Genomic DNA, 26022 nt, shown 5'->3' with positions numbered 1-26022 from the left:
AGCCATTTGAACTTTTATTAGTTATTAGATTTATTTTTTTTTTTTGTTTTTTTTTTTTTTTTACAGAACGTTTGTGACTTTGCTGAAATAAAGGACTACTTCAATTACACGTTTGAGCTTTTACAAGGACACCACTGTCCTATGTGGACCTTAAGGCTGTTATAGGAGAGGCTTTCCCCTACCCCTGGGGAATCTCGGGAGAATCTCTCTCTCTCTCTTCTCCTTCTTCTCTTCTCCTCTCTAGCTCTCGCTCTCTCTCTCTCCTCTCTCTCCTCGGTCATCATCGTTATAAAAGTATTTCGAATGTCTTTCACTAACGGCTGCATTCACCCAAACGCCGGCTATTTTCGGACCAGGGCAGGCAGGCAAGGTGAGGATACAACTTGAATTTTTCTTTTAGGCCAATCACACGCAGCAGGAATTGCTCCCGGATTCAAGCTGAAAGCATGAATTCTCTCAGCAGATCAGAATTGCTATCCGTACGCAAGTACCATAAAACGCTGGCTAATTGAAACATTTTGAAATATATCGTGTGGTAAATAATTTAATGACACGTGGCATTGCAGCGGTTGGCAATGCTTGCTGGTAGACGTTGTTCTAGCACATTCAGTTGCTCCCTGGCCAAGTGAAGAAATTGTCTCCGGAGCCCATTACTCCAGTCCTGTTTAGGCTGCGTCTGTGCTGATAAACACACAAGGTATAGTTACTATTATTCATCATCTTAGGAAAGCAACTTGGTGTTCAAAGGTAGGAAAGCAACTTGGTGTTTTTAAGGTAGGAAACCAAATGGGGTTAGGTTCAAGGTAGGAAAGCAACGCTTAATTTTGTATTCAAGGTTTTAAGGGGGGGGAAAAAAAAAAAAGGGCCAAAAAAACTTTTGTGTTCAAGGTAGGAAAGCAACTTGGTGTTCAAGGTAGGAAAGCAACTTGGCGGTTCAGGGTAGGGAAAGTAACTTTGTTTGTTTTCAAGGTTTAGGGAAAGTAACTTGGTGTTCAAAGGTAGGAAACCAACTTGGTGTTCAAGTTATTGTTTCACCGAAGTTTGGCTTGCTATCTACATGGCGGAGGAGCCCTTGGAACGCCAGGTTTAACTAAGGTTTCCCAATCCGGTTAGGAACAGTCCCCTTGGAACGCCCAGGTTTTAACGAGTCCCTTCCGGTAAAATTGCCAACATTACATAACAAGCCACCTTTTTATATTGTGTTGTCGACAATTATCACTTAATAGAAAATGCGGATGATATAAATAAACTTTGATACCTTAGGAGGGGCAAAGTAATACACAAAATGGCGTCCCCAAGGAGCTTCCGCCTTTTAGATAAGCCGAAGTAACACCAATAAATTATAGGCCTATGCCAAATAAACAAGGCGTGATCGACCTCCAGCTTACAAATTAGTTTGTAGTTAGCGCTTTCTCATCGAGTAAGCTAAAATAACCATTGCTCTACTTGTTCACATGGCTAGTACTACATCTTCAATGATTTTCAGAATTAAATTTAATACATCTATGAGCCATTTTGTTCTTAAACTTAGGGGTTCGAAATAAGGGTGGTTTCAGTTGTAACCTGAAAGGCGTGGGCCAGTCATTGCATCACAACCAGGTTTTGGTGAGTTAGGATAGATTTTTTTTTTTTTTTTAACCTTCATACGCAACACGGAAGCGCAATGGGACGCCGCGTTTGGTACTAGCCCCTCGAGGGTTAAAGTATTATATACACCCATTTCTGTGTTGCGTGGTCGACAAATTATATTAATAAACGATGTCTTTGATCCCGGAGGAGCGAGCACTAAACACGGCGTCGTATTGAGTTTCCTTCATGTTTAGTACTAGCACCTCGGAGGTGTGACACGTACGTAATAAGCCAGAGTAGCACCGACAATTCTATGTTTATGCTTAAGAAATGAAATATTCAACATAATTATTTCTATAATAAACATTGTATTTGATTAAAAAAAAAAAAAAACAATGATGTACAGTATTATTATATAGCACTAGTACTCCAGCGTTAAAAAAGAAAAGAAAAAAAAACATTTATAGACCGATGCAAAAGTATATATTCTTTCAGACATCAATCAGTAGGCCTAACTCTTTCATTTGAAATAGATGCTGGAAAAATATCGAACATTGTTGGTAGATATTATAAGAACGTACATATACACTAAATATAGTACTAAGGAAATGTAAATCTGCGAGACTTTAGATATTAATACTCTGCATAAAACTTTAATGGTTGCAAGAAGCTTTCAGCAATGTGTTTTGAAATACCCCCCCAAGTTTCCTCGCGCATACGCATAACACCCCCCCCCCCCCTTTCCCCTCCCATCCCCAATAAATATACGTATGTCGACAGCCACTTCCAACTATCTCCCGGCTGGAGAGTAAGAAAGATAGAGAGATAAGTCACTTTAGCTTAATGTAAATGGCTTCTCAGTTTTGGACATCTAGCACTCATCTACGCAGTGTATTTCCAGACACAGTCTACACTTACTCTTAACTCTCTCTCTCTCAAGAGCGTCTGTGAACAAGGGGAAGACGTGGTCGATATGCACCCAAGTTGCTGTCAATACAAAGAACTCTCCCAGTGACTAAGCCACTAAATCTGGTTTGCATATGACATCGTTCTGATAGCAGAAACTAGAGGGGGGCTAGAGATAAAGATATATAGGTACCTAGAGATATGCGTTGGAGAGTAGAAGGATGTACTAGTTAAATCTTAAATATATGACAAATGGCACGGTGAAGTTGTGAGAAGTAAACATTCTCGGGCGGTATCTGAGGTCAATAACAGACATTATGGATAAACAGGTTAATCATCGAAACTCAAGGCGTTCTGAATAATGTTGGGGGGGGGGGGGGGGGGGTTGGGGGGGGGGGGGGGCCAGCTGGGAGGTTGTTGTCCGGATGTTCATCAGGCGTGCAGCTCTTCGACAGGGGAGTCCTAATTAGGCTGAAATACAAGGTACTTACATAAGGTGGCGGGAAGATCTGCTATGTAATATGGGCTAGTAGCAACATTAGAAGAAAATGAAATAGCGACCCGTACTAAGGATTAAGCTGACAAATATGGCGTGTGCTGTGGATTTTTTTTTCTACTCCCAAATTTAACGAAAACGAAATGTAGGTTACGTTGAGTAATGATGTATTTACTGCACCCAAACTAAAATTTTAAAAAGTGACCCGTCTAACCAATGCCAGCACAATAAGGCTATATGAGCATAATGGTAGAAGTTTCAAGGCAATATTGGCTATAGTCCCACCGGTGAGTGGTCTAAACATTAGGCCTAATAAATATGGTGATGGGTAAAGTATTTGCCTAGCGTGAACATAATTCATCAGCACCAAATTTTCACAAAACCTTTGAAATGGTGATGCATAAAATGTCGAATATGGGCCTATTAATTTCAAAGTAGGTTTTCTGGGGAAAAAAAATCTTGAGTCCACTAGCGAAATTTCATGCAGGTCTCATATATAGCCCCTGTCCGTACCCTCCGATCATATTATCATTCTTCCCATTTTGCTATGCACCCTCTCCTACCAATTATTTCATAGTGCAACTGCCAGGTTGGTAACACTGTCCTAAAGTTTCAAAGCCATACGGAAGTTTTTAGTACTTTTAAAAATATTTTTGTAAATTATCTAATGACAGAAGTGCTTGTTTACATTGTAAGAGACGACGTATATACTGTGCAAGCGCAGCTTCATACGGAGTTTCGTTGTAAATCTGTATTTTATTTTGTTCTCGAAAAGAAATAATCAATTGGTAACTAAACATCGTACTGAATGGTAATATGAATTGCAGCATAAACTTTAACGCGATTTATCTACACTTTTACTAAATATGTAAGATAGCAAATGCCTTTAGGATGAAAACTAACTCAATGCAATTTTCATATTCAAGTAGAAGGGAAATATTTGCGAAAAAATTTACCAGGATAACTTGGTAACATGCCAGAACATAATTCATTACACTTAGATCAATGAATTATCTTATTTTTTTTTTTCAATAATGACATTAATTTCAGAAAAAAAGTCCATAACCTTAGGTCAAATAGTTACCGAGTTATTTAAGTTTGACTGACATTTTTTAGCTTTTTTTTTTGTCGAAAATGCCAATTTTAATTTTTGTGCATTTATTTCTGCGCCGACTTAGATGAAACTTGCTGTGTATAGTTACTCATCAGGTGCACTACTTGCTGTAAAAAAATGAATTCAGTACCTCTATTAGAAACGAACGTCGACTACGTAGCGTAACTACGCCGTTCAGACACAAGGCCTATAGCTACAGCAAGCGGTCTTCTTATTTATCTTTAGCTTTTCTCATCTTTATATTGGGCCGCTGTTTGTTATTAGTCTTCTCCATCTTCTGCGATCATGCACCATTACCTCACACACGTTCCTCTCCCGCAAGCGGTATCTGGCAACTATTCGGTCGGTAGGCCCTACCATTCAATACACAGATGATGCTCCGCGGTGACAGTTTTTCAGTAACTGGGAAATTGACATTAAATCTATTATCCTAGCTATATATTATTCGTACGTAAAGGAAATTTAAATAATTATTTTTCTTTCGATGGTTATGCTTTTTTTTTTTTTATTCAAGAACATTTTTTTTTTGCCCCCCCCCCACCCCCCCCCCGACACCCGACATCATTTTATTGGGAGATCTGGAGTGTATTTTTCTTTTTTAGTTTTACCGGTTGGTACAAGAAGTTTGCAAATTTTTTACGTATTCAGAGTGATAACAAAACTATTTGTTTTGTAAACTTTTGTTTTTTTTATCGTATACAGAATATAGAAAGATGAAGATTAATCTATAAATGTATGGCTTGGCCTACTGATCCTCCTCTGCTCCGTGAAAAGAGGAGTTTCATATAAATTACTGATTATTTTTGTTAATAGACTTTTATATGCAATCATATTTTCATGACCAATGATATTTTCTTTTGCAGCTGTTATGCAAGCATATCATTGATCATTCCAGTGTTGAATGGTCTTATTATATTGTCCATTTGACCACATTTTGAAACCGCATGGTTGTGGACTGAATGAGTCACTCCTTGAGAGAAAAATGTTTATACTCTTCATAATGAGGTAGAACCGAAATATATAATGTTTTCATATATTATTGGTATCCGTAGTGAGTAAGAGGTTGAAACGTAACATTAAAAAACTTCTAATAGTAGAAAAATATCCACTAATAAAAGTTCAGTAAATGCTTTAGACTATAATTAAAGACCAACCACATCTAAAAACAAGTCAGTATAGTCTTTCGTACACAAAGAAAAACAACAGTAAATCATGTTTATCCCATAAATAGTAAAAGTGGTGTTTTCTTGCCATTTTCAGCATATGAATGCTATTCACACCCTGATAATTTAGCGAAACTACCAAAAGCACTGATAACTCCGTTCACACTTGTTACCACTTTGCATTCATTAGGCACATCTGACTCCCATTAAACCATTTATTTGTAAAATATATTTATATTCCCAATTTCCTTATTTCATCTAACTGACGTCTCCTTCATATTTATAAAAATATTCTGTCAATTTGAGTTTTTTTTCAGGATTTTAAAAAGAAAATTGGCATATGTAAGATTTATAAGGTATCGCGCATCAACACCAGTCTCCTCAATTCGGTGTTCCAGGGGTGCCAACCGAACCGCACACTTCAAAGCATTTCACCACCCTACAGTCAAGCGAAATGTATTTATTTTAAGGAACTTATAGATTATATGATATTTTTTATATATTTCATTTGCTAACTTTGAAATAACGTCTTCTTATTTTAACAGGAAAAATTTTAATTGAACAGATGACAATCTGATAACATTAGATAAGCCAAATTCCTCTCACTCACGCATATAATTTGTAAAATCACGGTATTTATACATATTCTGTTGATACGATTGGTATGACTGTTCTAAACACAATGAAATATATTTCATAATGATTCGGACAAAATACTTAACGTGGATAAAACAAGGTTTTTCCTTGCAGTTTTTTTTTTTACTTGTGATAGTAGTTTCCAGTTTTCATACTAAATATAAAGTGTTTTTTTTTTAACTATTGTAAATAATGCTAAGAGCAAGGTTTTTCTTAGACTTGGCTAGGAGCGTCAGTATATCAATTGAATAGATTTCAAGAAGCAAGTGAGAACGTTTCGACCTGTTTTTGCCAGGAATTATTAGGCATCGGTGTGTTATAGTATGAAATTCGTGTATCCTCTAACCCCCTCCCTCTCCCCCTCCCTCTCCCCCTCCCCGTCATTTCAGAGAATTTGGCTTTCATCACCTACCGGTTGAAGGTCGTATATACTATTTTTCACCAAAGGTTAAATCAAGAGTCGAAACGCACGACAAAAAAAGTTCCCAGCCTTTAATACGGTTGGCCAAATTTCATCCGAACTTCTTTCTACAGTGGCAGGAAGATTGGCTGCGCTCGGTTAATTACTTCGCCAAAAAAAAAAAGTAAAATGAATTACGATTCATCCAATATTGGCGAAGAGTTGCGGTTTCAACGCTTTAGATGAATAATGGCGTCCAACCTGAACAGAGGAAGGATTTGTTGTTGCTGTTCTTGTTATTGGTAGGTGGTTGGAATTAACAGTGCGTTGGTTGTGGAAAGTTTCTTTTATATGGCTGTGTATTTTATTGGTAAATGTTATATATATATATTATATATATATGTGTGTGTGTGTATGTATGTATGATGTATATATATAATATATGTATGTATGAATATATATATATATATATATATATATATATATACTATATATATATATATATATATATATATATATGAAGATAAAAGGCCCATAAAACACTATTTTAATGTTGCAACCATATCTTTCAAGCACTTCCTTCTGTGCGTGGCGTGATTGGTATGGTCTTGGCCTGCCACCTCGGTGGCCGCGAGTTCGATTCTCGGCCATTCCACTGAGGGGTTAGAGATGTGTATTTCGGGTGATATAAGTTCACTCTCAACGTTGTTCGGAAGTCACGTAAAGCCGTTGGTCCCGTAGCTGAATAACCTCTGGTTCCATGCAACGTGAAAACACCATACAAACAAACAAACTTCCTTCTATGTTCCTGATCACTGGTAAAATATGGACATAGGATGTCTTACAAGAGTATATATACAAAAACTTATGTAGGTGTAGCAGTAAGTCTCTGTTGGTGACCCAGGAAAGGTGGAAATTGAACCATTTCCTTGTGATTTTTGCCTTTACTGCCTCCCCTACATATGTTTTTGTATATATACTCTTGTAAGACATCATATGTCCATATTTTAGCAGTGATCAGGAGCACAGAAGGAAGTGCTCTAAATATATGGTTGCAACGCTAAAATAGTGTTCTATGGGCATTTTATCTTCATATTATACTGTTGTATTGCAGTAAAAGACATTTATATATATACATATATATATATTATATAGCTATTTACCCTAACTTGAATGAATAGTCTATTATGGGACTAGCAATCTCGTCCCAATACAGCTGATGAGAACTAAACCATTTCATTTAAGGGATAATAAGTACAATTTACACATATATTTCTTAATCATTTGCTACAATAGAGCTCACGACCTGATAAGCAAACTTCACATTTCTCTTCTTAATAGTTAATTGTATTGTCAGTAATACTTATAAAATCAAGCATTCTTGTTGGCTGTGTGAATAAGTATAGGCCCCAAACAGTAGTCCATTTCTATAATAAAACTTTTGTTACCGCTCCTCTGATTTACCGTACTGTGGCCTTTGTGGTCATTTACACTACCACTTATTTTGAAGTAAGTACGATTCGTTAATAACTTATGATAGAAATGGTTCTCTCATTCTGTAGCTTAATATTACTGTTTATGGTGCTCAATGAAGTGTGCAGCAGTTGAATGTTGAAAAATTTTAGGAAGGAGAGTTTCTAAACGGAATTGACTTTCTATGCTTTTTACAGATTTTATCGTCTGTGTGAATGGTGGTCTAATATTAGTAGTCTTAACGTGGCTAAAATTATCATAATTTATTTTCCGTTGTTGAAGCGATCCGATTAGAGTTAAATAAGAGTGCCTGGGATGTCAAATTTATCTGTCACTAGCTCTCAAGCTCTGTAGGGGGGTAGCGCCATCAGTGCACACCACGCGGTGCACTGTAGGCATTACTTTTACTTGAAGCTCTTTGCAGCGTCCCTTCGGCTCCTAGCTGCAACCCCTTTCATTCCACGCACTGTACCCCTGTTCATAATACCTTTCTTCCAGCTTGCTTTCCACCCTCTCCTACAAGTGGTATCACTTTCCAAACCTTCTTTACCTTGATTTCCCTCCTTTGGCCTATATTGTATATTCCATTTCCATTATATTTACTTGTATATATTTTTCGTATTGTCTGTGTGACATGGCGTCTAATATTAGTCTAACGTGGCCAAAATTGTCAGTATTGATTTGCCATTCTTAAAGCGATGCGTTGAGAGGCGCACAAGTCTATCTGGGACGTCAGATTTATCCGCCACCAGCTCTTTAGAACCATTGAGAGGGTAGGGGGCGGGAGAGGTCTCCTGTTCAATATTGTAGGTCATATACGAGATTAATGAAGGTGAATAACTTTGTCTTTAATTAAATTGCAAAGACACGAAGTCAAGCCTTTACAATTAATGATGTCAGACTGATATTGGGGATCATCGCCAGCATTGATTATTACAGCGTCTGGGTATTTGGTACAGTGGTCTTCCGAGTGGTTTCGGTGCAAGAATCTCCCAAATTAAATTTTGTTTGCTACGAAGCTTCCCAGACTTACTGCCGAATACGGAAGTGTACTGTAGACATGACTTTCCCGCTAGAAAATTTGATTTATATAGAATATATATGCATATATATAAATATAATATATAATATAGTATACATATAATTACTAATAAAAGGAGCCCATAAAAACTTCAAATATAGAGAGAAAATACTATATTTCAGAGACTGGTGTCTCTTTACCTGAGGAGAGACAGCAGTCTCTGAAATATTGTATTTTCTCACTATATTTTGGCGTTTTTATGGGCTCCTTTTATTAGATGGAATTCTGCTGTAACAGAACATTTTTATCAGTCATATATGTTACAGTAAGAACACGTACTTAGGGATTACGCCTAATCCCTGAATATTTCAGTGAATACGCGTAATCTCACCAAGGAATTCTCGTCAAGGGGTCAGGTGGATCTAATTGACATGCAAAGCATGCCCTAGTGGATCCAACAAGAAATGGATCATGGTGTACCAGGATCACCTGACGAAGTTTTGCATCCTTCGAGCCTTGACGTCTAAAGCGCTGCAGAGGTCGCTTTTCATCTACTGGACATTTTTCTTCTCTTTGGTGCCCCCGTTATTCTCCAAAGCGATAACGGATCCGAGTTCACTTCACAAGTCATTACAGAGCTGAAGGAAGTTTGGCCAAAACTAACGCTGGTGCATGGTAAGCCTCTCCATTCCCAAAGTCAGGGGTCGGTTGAGCGCGCAAACGGTGATTACGTGTAATCCCTAGGTACTGTTCTTACTGTAACATATATATATATATAGATATATATATATTATATATATATATATATATATATATATATATATATATATATATATATATATATATATATATATATATATATATATATATATATATATATATATTTATCACATCACCGTGATTCATATACATGCATTAAGCTACAAATGTCCTTTACTATACAATTGGTTCTTTTCATCGTTCTATTCGTTCTACCTCGAAATTAATATTTTTCATATATATTAACGAAAGGAAAATTTTTTTCATATATATATATAATTTCGTCCTCTCGTGGATTCGAACCCACGCACAGAAGTCTTGATTTCTCTTCTGTGCGCTGGTTCGAATTCACAAGATGATGAAAGGATTATCAATTGAAAAATTCCCCTTCGGTTAACAAATACAAAAATATGTTGATTCGTATATAGAAAACGAATTCACTATTACAAAGGACATTTATAACTTAATGTTTGTGTAATTGTGATCAGTGGTTAGAAGATTCCAAAGAAAGCCTTAAAGTTACTTGTATGTACGTTCCGTACAATCAATATGGCCTAGTTGAACGAATCGGTAACTTCTGTTCCCAATAGTTATATAGTAATGTGTGGCGGTTTGCCACAAGGGTGCAAAAATGCCAGGACGTAGGCCAGCATCCTCATCTCAATAGACTTGTTTTGAGAAAGACCTCTCGACGCCCTTTGGACCCCACCCCTTCTAATGGGAAAATGTGTGTATTGGGTATGCATGTGATTATATATATATATATATATATATATATATATATATATATATATATTATATATATATATGTGTGTGTGTGTGTGTATGTATCTATATGTGTGTGTAATGTGTATGCTCGCAGGCCTAAGTGTAGATTTCTCTTGGTACGTCACTGAATGATAAGCATTTATCAAAATAATGTGCTGTTTCCACCGAAGACCCTAGCTCCCGCGACTTATTGCATATAGTGTAGGTGGTTCGGTAACTCTGGTGATACTCGAATTAAGAAGCTGAAAATGTTAGCTTCAGACTTTGCCTCGAAATTTGGCATGAGGAATGACGGGGGTCTGGGTGGCAGCTGTCAGTGTGGCTTTTCCATAGATGCCAAAGAATTCTTAGCAAGAAAATGGCGACAAACTGATTTTCTAGGTTTGCGTTGAAGCGCTTGTGGTGGAACACGCATAATGACAGTTGTGATGTGACTAAAAAGAGTAGACTGTAAATAGAGATAAATGAGCGAAAATGTGAAAGCCAGATGACTGACTAACATAGATTTTCTTAGAACAGTCCTTGAAGGAATCCTTTAATAAAAGATGCTATTGTGAGCTTGTATATTGTTCAGCATATTAATATGTCTCCTTTCTGAAAAGAGATTTAGTAGAAGGAAAAATTCCTAGGTTTTTTGTAAACGAAAATAATGACTTGTTCCGAGTTCGTTGAGGGATTAAGTTCTTATTTATTTACTCTCCTGAGTCTTGTATTGCAGAACAAAACCTTTTGCTAGCCAAAGGAAAATAAGCGAAAAAATAAAAGAAATAAGAAACGTACCAAGCTATTTTTTCCCCACGCGAATTGCCCGAGAGACTAACGCACTATACTTAAGATACAATAGACCGGCCCGAAGCTGTAAAATAACTCTCTCTCTCTCTCTCTCTCTCTCTCTCTTCTTCTTCTTCTTCTTCTTCTTCTTCTTCTTCTTCTATATCTTGGCGAGTTTGATCTAGTTTTGGGGAGCTGGTCTTCAACATTTTCTTTGTGTTGTTCGCCTCAAACGCCAGCCTTTGTTCTAGACATGAATGACGTCCACGTATGTGGACGTCTTCTGGTTGAAAGAGGGTTTTATTTTTAGATATAACGTTAATTCTCTCCGATGTTAATTTCGTTTATGTTTTATGTATATTTCTCTTGGCAAAGGACTTTCTTTAGAGCGTTTGGACACTCGGAAACTATGTCAGTAAGCCTTTTCGTTTATGGAAATTGAATGTAGCTTTTCCTCCTCAGAAACCGCGGCAGCAGACGAGAACGAGGCATCAGTCAGTGTTATTCATTCTGCGGTTTCTTATTCAAGAATGAAACTTGTAAATGCCATCCCGTCTTCAAGGCTACTTCATGCGCTCTCATAAAACTCGGCCAAGCATCTGCCTTTCCATTTTACATCTCTCTCTCTCTCTCTCTCCAGGAAGCTGTTTTTATGCTCCTCTCTCTCTCTCTCTCTCTCTCTCTCCCCCCCCCACTAAATCTGTAAGTATTCTTGTTGCCCATAATTTGAAAATTACTTTCACAATAAAAAAAAACTCTACTAATGGAGTTTTTCTTCAACAGCCTTACAGATTTTGTATGTGCATGGGGGTTAGTGCCGTTAGTCCCGCTGTGTGCTGTGGGCATTACTTGACGGTTGGTCTTTGCCCTAAGTCTGGTATTCCAATTTTATGATTATTATTTAACTGTTAATACCTTTGTTTATTGTATAACTTTTTTATTTTATTTTCTTTTGTATTATTTGCTGCAGTTGTTAATTAATGCCTTCCCCATTCAAAATGACGCGGTTTTGGTCAACATTTTCTCAGAACGACTAAAATTTCATGTCATGTGCCTTTTTGTCGAGTCTTGGTGTTTTTCAATTATCTTCATTCTGTCTTACGTTCCAAGGAGGGTAGTGCAACCATGCGTTTCAGATGGTGTGTTTGAGGGATTGCTGAAGGGTGTTTGCAGTGTCCCTTTAACTTTTTTTTTTTTTTTTTTTTTTTTTTTTTTTTTTTTTTTTTTTTTTTTTGAAGCGCCTCAGTGGCGTGGTTCTATTCTCGGCGGCACTCCATTGAGGGGTGAGAGATGTGTATTTCTGGTGATAGAAGTTCACTCTCGACTTGGTTCGGAAGTCGCGCAAAGCCGTTGGTCCCGTTACTGAATAACCACTGGTTTCATGCAACGTAAAAACACCATACAAACTAACGAACAAACAGACACCTGCTTTTCAGTCTTGCCTCTCTGACATTCCCGTTTCCTTCAGTCTTGATGTCCAGCCTCTCAAACTATCACTTCTTAATGCAACCCAGTTCTGCCCTCAGTTCCATCTCCTTTATTTTCAGGATTTCTCTCTGTTGTACAACTCCTCCAACTCCCTCCTTTCACTGTCTTCAGCGCAGAATCCCTGCCGGGGATAGTGCCGTCAGTGTACCTCATGCGGTGCACTGTTGGCATTACTTGAATTTTTTTTTTTTTTTTGCAACGTCCTTTCGGCCTCTGGTTGCAACCCCTTTCATTCATTTTACTTTTCCTCCGTTCATATGCTCTATCTTTCATCTTACTCTCCATCGTCTCCTAACAGTTGATTCATAGTGCAAGTTTTGCTCTTGTTGGACCTTTCGAACTTCTTCCTATCGGCTTTTATTCCAGCGCTGAATGACCTCGTAGGTCTCGTCGCTTCGCTTTTGGCCAAAATTCCGTATTCTATTCGAGAGTTCCCCAAGTGCTTGGCTTGGCAGCCGAAATCTCGTAAAAATAAAATTATTCGTTCTAAAAAACCATGGTTTCCTACTCTGACCCTACTCTGATCTGAGCACCTCATTGGCGTGGTCAGTATGGTGTTGGCCTGCCACCTCGGTGGCCGCGAGTTCCATTCTCGGTTCATCCTTCCATTTGCAAGGGTGAGAGATGTGTATTTCTGGTGACAGAAGTTCACTCTCGACGTGGTTCGGAAGTCACGTAAAGCCGTTGGTCCCGTTGCTGAATAACCACTGGTTCCATGCAACGTAAAAACACCCCATACAAACAAACAAAATCCTACCCTGATCTGCTGACTATTTTAATCATTTAATTTATCTTCGGTGAGTATTCCTTCGTTCCTTGTTCCATTAACTTCGAAGACAAATTTTCTTATAGATTCTTTTGGTTAAATGTACATATTTACTCTTTTTATAAGGCAACCGTACTTAACATTTTCACATATATTTTGGGTTTCTTGACAACGTATCATCTATGCATCCCGTGTAAAACTTACCTTTGTAGTGTTTCTTCCATCACGTAATCATTTTCTTAAATGGTTCATTTTTTAACATATCCAGAACATGTGGATTAACCCCCTTTAACTGACATCGTCCCTTATTCATCGTATCATTCTGACTTCACAGTTTATTGCAGCGTCCCTTCGCCCCTTAGCTGCAACCCCATTCGTTCCTTTTATTGTAACTCCTTTCATATTCTCTTTCTTCCATCTTACTTTCCAACCTCTCCTAACAGTTTTTCCCTCCGGTTACACTTTTAAAACCTTTTTGCTCTCAATTTCCCTTTAGTGCTTGGTCTTAGGCCTAAGTTTTTTTTTATAATTTATTCCATTTACTTACAGATTCATTTCGCCATGGCTGTTCATAATTTTACTGTGTAGGTGGGTACTCTTATATCCACCGGTTTCTACATTCACAGGGACCTGAATGAGTCGAATGTATGTAAGGTCTAAGAGCACTAAAGTTTTTAGCTCTTGGGAACTCATTCAGACCTTTTCAGCTCTTGCGACATTTTTGTTTTCCGCATTGTCACTTTGATGCAACCTTTTTCTTTTCTTTTTTATACTCATGTTGGCACTTTAATGCAACTTACGGCCCACCTCGGCAGGTTAACCATAACCTTTTGCTATCCGTACTCGCCACCGAAAAGCAACTGTTTGTGATCCTCATCGAAATACGCAATTCTGTCTCTATGCTTAATTCATTTTCATCTCAGTATTTATGAAATGATGAATAGCTGTTTAGGCACGTCAGGTGCCTTGCTTACTTCCTTTTACTGTTTACCAGTTATCATTTAGCCTTTTAAACTTGACAGTTAAACTTCCTTACGATACAGTGCTCCATTTTCTATAGTCATTTAATTTAGAACCAATCCTTATGACCAGAACAGGGCTATTTAACGGTACAACTTGGTAGTCGCCTCAAACAATCTCATAACTTCGGTTTCAATTCCTAATGAAACTAATCTGTAGGGAGTAGAGCCGTCAGTGTATCTTGCGCGGTGCACTGTAGGCATCTCTTAGTTTTCTGCAGGGTTCCTTCGGCCCCTAGCTGCAACTCATTCCTTTTACTGTACCTCCATTCGTGTTCTGTTTCTCCCATCTTGCTGTCCACCCTCTCTTAACTAACAACTGTTTCCTAATGCAAATGCGAGTTTCCTTCTGTTACACCTTTCAAACCTTCCTACTGTCGCTTTCCCTTTCAGCGCTGAATGAGCTCATAGGGACCAGCGCTTGGCCTTTGAACTAAATTCTATTCTCAATGAAAGTAAGAAGACGCTCTTAAACTTCCATGTCATTGCTCATCCATTCTCACGTGAACCTTTCCGTTTTCTGTGGTAGATTTAACACGTTTTTCATAATGAACGCGGAAGTCAATGCAGCATCTTCATTTTCTAAATCCATTTGACTGCTGTGGTTGTTAGTAGACTTTGGTGGGTCGTTCTTGGGATGGATCAGGGCATTGGACTAGCAGGTAGTTATTTCATGTATGTGCGTACACGGAAAATGTGTATTTTATAATATATATCATCATCATCATCAGCTGTTGCTAGTCCACTGCAGGACAAAGGCCCCAGACTTGTCCTGCCATTCCCGTGTGTTAAAAAAAAAATAAATATCAAAAAAATAAAATAAAAAAATATATATATATATATATATATATTATATATATATATATATATATATATATATCTTTATCTCAAGTATAAAAGGCCCATTAAAACACACTGGTTTAAAGCTAAGGACTATATTTCGGTGACTAACTTTCCATAGCTTTAACCCAGAGTGTTTTTTATTGGGCCTTTTATACTTGAGACGTATCCTGTTTTAACAGAAGAATTCATTTACATATTTGTACATTTACATAGTATATATATATATATATATATATATATATATATATATATATATATATATGTATATGTATACACGAAAATTGTATCGTGATATTATATATATATATATATATATATTTATATATATGGATATGTATACACGAAAAAAGTTATCGTATATATATATATATATATATATTATATATATGTGTGTGTGTGTGTGTGTGTGTGTGTGTGTGTGTGTGTGTGTGTGTGTGTGTGTATGTATATGACATAATTTATGTCACTTTGATACAAATTACACCATGAGTTCAAAAGGTCAGCTGAGAAAACTAATGTGAAAGAGGGGAAATGTTTATTCATTTCTTCCAAACACAACAACGTTCCCACTTGAGTACGTAAATTTTCCAAGAAGTCCAAAAAACCTCTTATTCTGGCAACCTGAAAACCCTCCGTAATGTAACGCAGTATAATACAGAGCATTGCAATTCATTTAGTTTTTGGTTGCGTATTCTCGCCGGAATAATTATCCTGACCCCGGGGCAAGATAAAACTTGAAGTTAACTGCTCGCTCTCTCACAGGAATCTTTTTAGTTTATTTATTTGTTTCTTCCCCCCGGTGAGGAAGGAGCATGATTGTTCTTGGAGAGTGAGAGCGTTGGTGATGTATATTGTGTGAACGTTTACAGTAGTGATTGTGCTTTAGTGTTCATTTTGATAGTCTGTTGTTTTTGTTATCAGATTATGTAGACGTTGCCTAATTTGTTTATATGTATATCATAACATACATACATATATACATAGATACATATATATATATATATATATATATATATATATATATATATATATAACATATGTCCCTGCTTATACAATGTTAGGTTTGTACATCACTTCTGTATTTACAATGTATGCGGCTCTCTCTCTCTCTCTCTCTCTCTCTCTCTCTCTCTCTCTCTCTCTCTCTCACACACACACACACATAACGGGCGCTCGTGCGCGCAGCAGACGCTAAGTTTTCTCATTTGCATAAATCACGAAAGTTTTAGTTTCACATTACGGTTGATATCGAGTTATTACCCGAATTAGCTGTGCAATTATCCGATGTGAATAATTGTTCTTGAAGCTCCCCGTATCGTGAGGCTATCCCGATAATGATGAAAGATGAACGATAATCATTAAACACGTGGGAGAATATGTCATTGATTTTTGGGAAATTCTCTCGAAATGATTCTCGTCTGAGTCATCTCTTTTACTTGCAGTATTTTTTTTTTTTAATCAGAGTTGCTGTTGTGAAACGTTATGATCTATTACTTTTGTCCGTTTATGATAAGTTTTGTAATTTGTCACTGATTTTACTCATAGTTGTTTCTTGAAATCGTTTTCATTAAGTGTCATCATCTTCATTTCAGCATTTTTGCTGCGGCATGTTCTCGTTAGGGTGTTTTCTTGCTTTCTGTTTTCATTTTATGTGTTTTATTTTGTCATGGATTTTATTAACTGAACTTGACAAGATCTACATCAGACTGCATCTCCTTGAGTTGATCATTTTTTTACGTATGTCACTGTTACTCTGTGTTTTCGTTTTTTTTTTTTTTATGATACATAACTAATGCAATTCTCTCCCATACAGGCTGCTCATTACGAGCGACTTCAGCGAAGGGAGAGGCAGGATAAAAGTGAGTACTGTTATCATCCTCAGTTTTATCTTATTTCTGCGATTGGATTGTGTTTCAAAACACGAAGTTAACGGGTAATAACTGACGAATCGTCAGGGCAGGAGAGAATGAGCTTATTTATAAATGTAGTGGGAACATTTTGGGCTGGGGGCCAGGGAGTGGGGAGGGGAACTGTTTGCAGGGAGGGTAGTTGATAAGTAAATGGGTATCCGATTAAACGAGTCCAGTGAGGATAGTCTCATATGTTTGAGGGAGTATTTTCTCCGGTCGTTGAATGCGGGTGATTCCAGAAGCGGGAATTAAAGGGGATGGAATCAAGCCAGTCTTAGAAATGGTTTGTCGACGTTATGTTAAGGATGTCAGGAAGGCAATGAATTGTCGATTGATGTAAAGAAACCGAGAAATGGTCGAAATGCAGGCGAGATGCTGCTTCAAGTATGAAATATGTCTCGATGAATGGATGGCTCCAATTACTTTTGATTTTGTCAGAAAACGGCGGTAAAATAGGTTGTAAGTATTATAGCAGCCTTAAGTATGTCTGGGAAGGTGTACTGTAACATCTAAGTTGAGAAGCAGATGGCAGAAGGTTTGGTAGGGGGAGATGAGTAGTTTTACAGATGGAAGAGGATCTGTCGATTTAGTTTAAGTAATAAAGATTAAGTTTTGTACGAATCTAAAGAACAGTTGAGTGAATGAAATGGGAAATAACTTGGGGCTTACGTAGGCCAGGAGGAAGCTCACGATCAAGCCGATAGAGGTGCGGTATTTAGAGCATTTGGAATAGTATATCTTGCATGTGGTAGTTTTAAAAGTGAATGACAAGTTATTAACGATCTAAAGTAACTTTCCACGAGCATACATCAATAGGAGAGTTCTTGGTTCGGGGTTAAGGGAGGTCAAAGACACTGGCGCTGTTTCTTTCAGGTCGTTTGATACTTTTATGAATGAAATGATCGATGATGGAATGTGCAACGGCTGATATTTGTGATTGGTAATGTCAGATGACGTTGGTGGAGAGAAGTTGCAGAAGCTGGGGAAAGCGTCCAAAATTATTTGCTGGAGGAAGTTGAATATCTACAAGGGTAAAGTTGTTAGGGTCAACTGGTATTTTAAGTAGAGAGTGGGAGGGCGAAAGTGTTTGGGTCATACGTGTTTGGTTACTCCAGAATTGTGATAGATTTGGAGAAGGGGTAAATCATAGTGATTACCAAGAGAAGACAGTGAATAATAGGCAAAAGGTTGGGTAATTTCAAAGCATGAAGGAACTGTTGAGACAATATGGAATCGATTTATCATTGAAGATTGTACATACAATTTTTTTAAAGAAATGTAAACCGTGGATGTGTCTTTCTGCGCAATGCGCATCGAGCAAGGATGATTAAATGCTTAGGACGGATAAAGGGATCTGTCATTATTTTGATATAGTTTGGTGTGGTAGAATGACAGACTATAATTTCCTAAAGGAAAATGTATAAAGTTTAGGAAGTAAGAGGTGGACAGCGTTGCTGAATTGCTAGAAATTGCCTTGATTTTTAGACAACTTGATTGATGTCTTACATGTCAAGTGGTCGCGTATTTGTGTGGAGGGTCTTGCAGTGGAGAGTGAATGTTGTAGTGACCGTTAGCTTCTTTTCTCATAAACCTTTCCTTTTTAGGACAGTGTTTCTTGAACTTTCTTGTGCAGCGGACCCCTTTTATTGAAATTACTCGTGTAATGGACCCCTTATTATGGTAATTTCCTTCTTCGGTTTAAAAGTGTTTTCAGGCTATAATATATAGTACTCAAATTGCTACTGAATTATTTATTAATGGCTTATCCTCAGCATAAATGTTTACATTTTACTTAAAATAACTTCCACAACGTTATTAATTTTGCAATTTTGCACACAAATTTTAGTGAACTTAACAGAAACGCTTCTTCCTCACATTATCCTGAGGACCCCTTGTAACATTCCACGGTCCCCTGAGGGTCCGCGGACCACACTTTAAGAAACACTGTTTTAGGAAAACAGGGTTATTGGTTAGGAAATTTAGATAAAATGGAACAACAGTACCTAAAATGATTGTTGCGCATTTGTCTTTATATAATTTCGACTAAGATGCTTATCTATAATATATAAGGGGCAATTATGTCTTACGTTGGTTGAAGTTGTTAATTATTATTATTATTATTATTATTATTATTATTATTATTATGATTAATAATAATAATAATAATAATTAATAATAATAATAATAATAATAATAATAATATAAAACCGCACAAGGGTATAGGGACATGCCCAAATAGCCTCCTACAAAGAAATCCACCCCCCCCCCAACCCCCCCCCCAAAAAAAAAAAAAAACAAAAAAAAAAAAAAAAAAAATAGCCAAAATAATTGTAGTAAAATGCAGAATAAGAAATGGTTATTTCAAAGTAGTAACACAAATATAAAATACTTTACTACCGGACTGTGTGACATCTTGTCTCCGTAATGGAACTCGGAAGCTCGTGTGAAATGAATAGCACGTACTAACATTTTTTCATAAAACTAATATGTATTTGGAAATGAGTAACTCATTCATGCACGCACACAGGCTATACATACACATCACTCGGAAAGTCTGTCGTTAACTGTGTGAAGTGGCAGCGCCCTTATTGGTCTGGGCAGTGATGGCTTGCCCATTCTGTGATATTGCCAGCAAGCTTATTCTCCAAATCGACAACCTATGTCCTTAGAATTCGTTTTCGAGTGCAGGTTGTCAGGAAAACCTATTTAAATTCACATGGAATTGAAATATTTCGTGAATGTTAAGAGAAAAAAAGACGAGAAAATCTAAGGGTTAAAAAAGAAAGTAGTGAGAAAATGTAAGGTTTAAAATAGTTATGATTTATGCTCCTTTTTAAATAGTCGTGAATATAAAGAAAGAAAAAGTGAGGAAATCTAAGGGTCAACAAAAAAAAGAAAGTCGTGAGAAAATCTATGGTTTGAAATAGTTATAGTTTCTGCTCATTTTTAAGTAGTCGTGAATGTAAAGAAAAAAACATGAGAAAATCTAAGGGTTAAGAAAGAAAGTTATGAGAAAATCTAAGGTTTGAAATAGTTATAATTTCTGCTCCTTTTTAAGTAGTTTGGTAGAATTGTAATCCTGAAAGCATCGCGTTATATCTGGAGTAGATCATTTCCAGAACACGAGTGTGTCGAAGTAATATAGCTGTCAGTCTGTTATTTAGTTGATTGAATCCTAGTGATTTTGTCCGTTTTAGGCATTTCCCTTTCGAATCGTTGTCTATTTTGAATAATATAATAATAATAATTCGTCTATTTTTAGTAATAATATAATAATAATGACGAATGTTCGTCTATTTCAAATAATAGTAACAATAATAATAGTTCGTCTATTTTTAATAATAATAGTAATAATGAGAATTCGTCTATTTTTAATAATAATAATAATGATAATTCGTCTATTTTTAATAATAATAGTAATAATGATAATTAACAATAATAATTATACATTTTGGTCATGTTGTGAAAAGCACCTTAAGTATCGTTTTCATAATTTTTCTTCCCCAAGTCATAACTATACCATCATCCCCGTTATCCAGACTTAGAACTCTCTGGCACCCGGCAATAACCTTAAAACGCACGAAATAATGATAAATTTTGAAACTAATAGGATCGTGGCATTAGTGCCTCACGTGGAGGTACTCTTATTAGATTGCTGTTTCGCATTACAGGCACTTTTAATTAACTGATGTCTATTCGCCATGAAATTCCATGAACTAATTAACTGTCATGTATAGCAACGCACGAGGCGTTAAAATGCGTGATTTGTGGGAGTGCGTCGTAGAACTAAGCGAATTTTTCTCGCCTTTTGACGAAATGGGACAACCTTGTGTACGTACGTGAAATCGTGGACTTGTGTAATACTCCATAAAAAGAGTTAATTGTGTATTAGGGCCACAAATTAATGAAGTGGTCTGAAAGTAAATTTTAGTCAGTCATGCGTTTTGCATTTTCTGGTTACATCATATTTTCCATTCCGTAGAGATGGCATATGTTTTATTATTACGTTCTCTCGTGTTTGGCCTCGTCCAGATTTTCTTGATTAGCAAATAATAATATTAATAATAATAATAATAATAATAATCCTGTTAAAAAGGATGGCAGAATTAAGCGAGTTGCTTTTATATATTGTTTTTTCTATTTTCCTTACAATTCGCTTCTCAGGCTCAGCGATGTTTCTGAGTAACTGGCCAATATTCATATTGGGAATTTTAAAAAAATTGTAAATGATGAAAGTAATCTTTTATTAGAACAGGATGTCAGGTCCGGGTCAAGCAGGGGTCGTCGTCAGTGCCGGTATTAATCCGTAAGCGTAGTTCAGTTCGGGCCGGGGTCGTCTTTGGTTTTAAGGGCTGGTATTGGTGCTGGTACAGCCGGTATCACGTGACGTTTCGACCTTCTCGCAGGTCATCTTCGGACGAGTCGGTTGAAGAGACTGTAGCAAGAAAGTTTGCGGGGCTGTATTTATAGCGGCTCGGACCTCGAGTTGCATTCTCATTGGTCGGGCCGGTCTTGGGCGAAGTCGAGCATTTCGCCTCTGGTTGTACACCGAAAACTATCCACATCCGCTGACATCCCAACCAGAGTTAAGTACTCGACGTAAATGAAACATGATTACAAAGGAGCGTTTTATCAAAAATTACGGTACTGTAAGAGAGTCTAGGCGACAAATCCAGGTAAGAGCACTTGACCCAAGGCCTCCGCGACGCCGGTTATAAACATACGCCAGTTGTAAACGCTAAGATTTTATTACTAGTCTGTTTTGTGCATGTTATTGAAAAATGCATCTTTATACTCATCGTTAGTAATAAAGCAGGACTGACTAAAGACACAAGAGTCAATCACTGACTCTAGTGAAGAATTTAAGGTCGCTTATGGGGAGAGGTTAAACCAATCGTTGTTGTAATGTCAAAATGTTTGTGAAATCCAGGTTCTAAATAGAACCAAATAAATTTTGTTGCGATTTTCCAGCCTTAATATATTTTATATCAAATGTGTTTTCTTTCTCTTACTTTTAACACTGTATGATATCAGTTATTTTCTTTTTTCCATTCTTTGTCTTTGATGGCAAGTATTTTCATTTTTCTTTTCCCTTTTATCATATATAAACACTGTTTTCTCTTTCCTCTACAATCTTTCTGTTATTGATAAGAGTCGTTTCATGTTTTCTAATCTTCATATCGTTATTAAGTACTTTTTCAGTTGTATCATTTTTCTCTTTATCTTTGTTACTAAATATTTCCTTTTATTATCTTATATATTTTCTTTTTTTTTTATCGTCAACATCCTCTCTATTTTTGGTACCAAGTAGATTCCTCCTCCTCCTCCTCCTCCTCCCTTCTCCTCCTCCTCCTCCTCCTCCTCCTCCTCCTCTTTCTTTCTTTCCCTTTCCCTTTCCCTTTATCTCTGATATCAAACACTTCACTTATCCACATCAGTTAGTGTTAATGTATGTGGACATCGATCGTGAAAACCGCCCACTAAGGAGGAGAAAGAACTTCAACACTGAGAGCCGAATTAAGCATGCTCGAACAGTCGGTTTTGAATGGTGTGTGGTAATTAGTAAAGTACTCCAGTGATTTCTGGGCTCCAGGTGAGAGCGTGGTTGTAATTGCGTTTGTGGACTTCTCCCCTCCCCCCCCCCTCGGTTCTCCACCTCCCCCCTCTCCATCCTCCTACCCCCACGCCTCTTGGTGTTGCACACATACTGTGGGATTTTAAAGTTCAGTATCCAAAAGCAGATACTAGGTCTTTCTCGATTGATTTTTGCCTCGGTGTTTTGGGGAGTTGTGATTTATTTTTTTTAAATGCGCCCATGAACTAGTCGGAATCGTGGCCTAAAGGCGGTTCTTGAGTTTGGCAAGGTGTGAACCTTGCTTCGCCACAACACTTGGTGAGCTGTTTGAAAAAGAAAGCCCCATTTACGGGTGTGTATTTGGTAAAAGTGAATTCCAAATCTGCCCCACTTTTTGAGTTGTCCTAATGAATCTCGCTTAAGCCTGAGGATAGTCGTAGTTTTAGAAGATGTACAATAACAACCATTCAAACTTGCGTAGTCAACAGTTGCCTGTACACCAAAATGGAGTTAATATTTAATATAATAATAATATCCTTTATTTCAGCTCCAGGCCATATACATTGGATATACTAAGTAAAGGTAGCTCAGGATGGATGGCTCAAAGCAGCCTTGTCCCATATCAAATACAACCAGACAAATAATAGACGTCTTTGATGGTACAGAGAACTAAAAAAGAGAGAGGTAGAGATAGAATTTTATGGCCCCCTAATTAATAACTTATCCCGTGTAGGAGTAGGTTATTCAACTCAAATATACAGAACTCGGAGATTAGAAAAAAAAAAATTATATAAAGAAGTGGTTCCGCTTCTAACTTCCACGCTGAATTTACTTGAAGGAAGCTTTGGAAAAAACGAAAAAAAACGGGGAAAAAAAAGGGGGGGGGGGGGGGGGGGGGGGGGAGACCGGTTATTACCGACAATGCTGTTGGCATTGTTTAAGGTTCTTTGAAGCGTGCCTGCGGCCCCTAGCTGCAACCTCCATTTGTTCCTTTTACTTTACCTTCTTTCATATTCTCTTTCTTCAGCTTTCTTTCCACCCTTTCGTAACACATGATTCACAGTGCAACTGCGAGGTTTTCTTCCTGTTACCCCTTTCAAACCATGTACTGTCAATTTCCATTTCAAATCTGATGACCTCATGGGTCACAGTGTTTGGCCTTTGGCCCATATTCTATATTCAGCTTAACTTGAAAAAATGGCGGCAACCAGAGAAGCATCCAAAATGACTATGTTGAACAGTTGGAGGCGAGCAATATTTGGTAGAAAAGAAGCAGATCAGGCTTTAGACAGAATCATAAGCAAAACTATCAAATTGGGTTGCGATGAGACACACACTACATAGAATAAAAAATGAAGAGCCCGCAGTTAAGGAAAGGATAAGTAACTTTTCTTTATCATAAGTTGCACATAAAAGAAATCGACTAAAACACTGAAGAAGACATTCCACCACCACCACCACCACCACCACCACCACCACCACACACACACAAGTTCTAGGTATATTGAAATCTTCACAGCTTGTTGTTTTCATGTGCATTTAATAGTCATACGTTCGTTTTCTAGCACTATTTTGCTCTTATTTCAATTGTTGCGTCTTCAGTTATCTGAAATTTTGCCGTTTATGTGTTCCATCTACTTTGCCCTTTCTACAAAATTTACGCAGTAATAGCAGTAGTAGTAGTAGAAAGAAAAAAAAGTGTCGAAAAAGGTAGCAAAAAACGGACCTTTGAAAATAATCACACCAAAAACTATCGGAAGAGGAAGAAAACGAATCCCCCATCTTCACTTTATGCTTTATTTAACAACAGAATAAGAATTTATTCCAATTGTATAATGCATCCATCGCGTCTGGTGAACCTTACAGAAAAACGCTCCTTGGCAACCGAAGTTTTATTATGTTAAGAGTTAGAAATATGATGGTGTAGGAAATAACAGAACAGCGGTATTTTCAGCTCGCGGACACGCCGGAACGGAAATTAAGGTATTCCTAGTGAAAAGGATGTCATATCCTCCCTCCCTCTCTTTCTTTCCTCCGTTAAAGAGAAGCATCATGCCTTTCAAAGGATCCTTCGTCCAGAGGCCTCTCTCTCTCTCTCTCTCTCTCTCTCTCTCTCTCTGCTTCCTGCCTCCAGCCTATCTTGATCACTATCTCCTCTCCTCTTCTTCTTCTTGCTCTTTTACTTCTTTTATCCACGGAATTGGTCTCTCTCTCTCTCTGACTGGTGGCGCAGTGGTAAGTGCTCAACTTACGAACTGACTCAATATGTTCAGTCCCTGGGTAGAAGAGGAGGTATTTATGAACGTGCTCCTTAAAATGTACTCTTAATATTGACCTAAACAGTGAATTGGGTAACCTACATGATCTGCTGACTTTTGTGGGTCGATGCTACGGGCAGAGAATGAGAAAAAGGAGAAGAGAAACAAATAGGAAAAAAAAAAAAAACCGCTAGATGTGTGTTCATTGTTCTATCAGAATTTCAACCAAGAAAGTGCGACAGCCCCGACGAGATCATCTTTAACGTACAGAGGTACTTTGAGTAAATATGGTCTGTAAAATCTCGCGTTGAATAACATAAGTCGTCCGTAACGTTGCTTCAATGCTAGTGTAGATGACTTTTGACATATGTCAGTGGCTCCCATCCCAGCAACACTGGAGAGTAGTTGCCTCCAGCCATAGTCTCCCAGAGAAAGGTCAGGGCGTAATCAAGGTAGACTATCTGTATGATATTCTGATGTAGGTATTTTCGAGCACCAGTTTCTAGGTATAATTAGTTGCCATATCAATATCTCCTCAGAATACGGAGGCCTTTGTTTAAAAACTAATATTAGACCAGGTTGAAAGGAACATTTAGGGAGTGTAGTTGGAAGTCAAACTTTAACTGGGTTTATACAGCCACAGGCATAAGCGCCTCAGCGGCGTGATTGGTATGGTCTTGGCCCGCCACCTCGGTGGCCGCGAGTTCGATTCTCGGGCATTCCATTGAGGCGTCAGAGATGTGTATTTCTAGTGATAGAAGTTCACTCTCGACGTAGTTCGGAAGTCACGTGAAGCCGTTGGTCCCGTTGCTGAATAACCACTGGTTCCATGCAACGTAAAAACACCATACAAACAAACAAAACATCCACAGGTACAAGTTCTTGATTTACAAGTCCGTTCCAAGATACTGCTGCTGTTTTCTGCAATATTCTTCCCATCCGTTTGCCTCCGTAAATAGTAGCAGAGAATGAATGAATAATGGAAGAGGTGGGTTGTATGGCAAGAAATCTCCAAATCTTCTCATCAGAGAGAGGAAATTGTCCAGTGGCCACCTGTAGAAAGAATCGCAAAAACTTTTGGCGATTC

General features: G+C 37.6%; 1 protein-coding gene across 5 annotated transcripts in view; it reads left to right on the top strand.

The window, feature by feature from the left end:
- LOC135195020 (activating transcription factor 7-interacting protein 1-like) overlaps positions 1-26022 on the top strand; it is a 249497-nt gene that overhangs the window by 11419 nt on the left and 212056 nt on the right. For 4 of the 5 annotated variants that reach the window (XM_064221318.1, XM_064221317.1, XM_064221316.1 and 1 more), the window contains exon 2: positions 17006-17051. In XM_064221318.1, the coding sequence (XP_064077388.1) occupies positions 17006-17051 (46 nt within the window). Of the gene's footprint in view, positions 1-6503; positions 6587-17005; positions 17052-26022 lie in introns of those variants that run through there. The other variant, XM_064221319.1, reaches the window with a different exon arrangement.

The sequence above is a fragment of the Macrobrachium nipponense genome, chromosome 15, assembly GCF_015104395.2.
Source record: "Macrobrachium nipponense isolate FS-2020 chromosome 15, ASM1510439v2, whole genome shotgun sequence".
Classification (NCBI taxonomy): domain Eukaryota; kingdom Metazoa; phylum Arthropoda; class Malacostraca; order Decapoda; family Palaemonidae; genus Macrobrachium; species Macrobrachium nipponense.
Note: the sequence above shows the minus strand (reverse complement) of the source record. Positions and strands in the feature narration are given on the sequence as shown.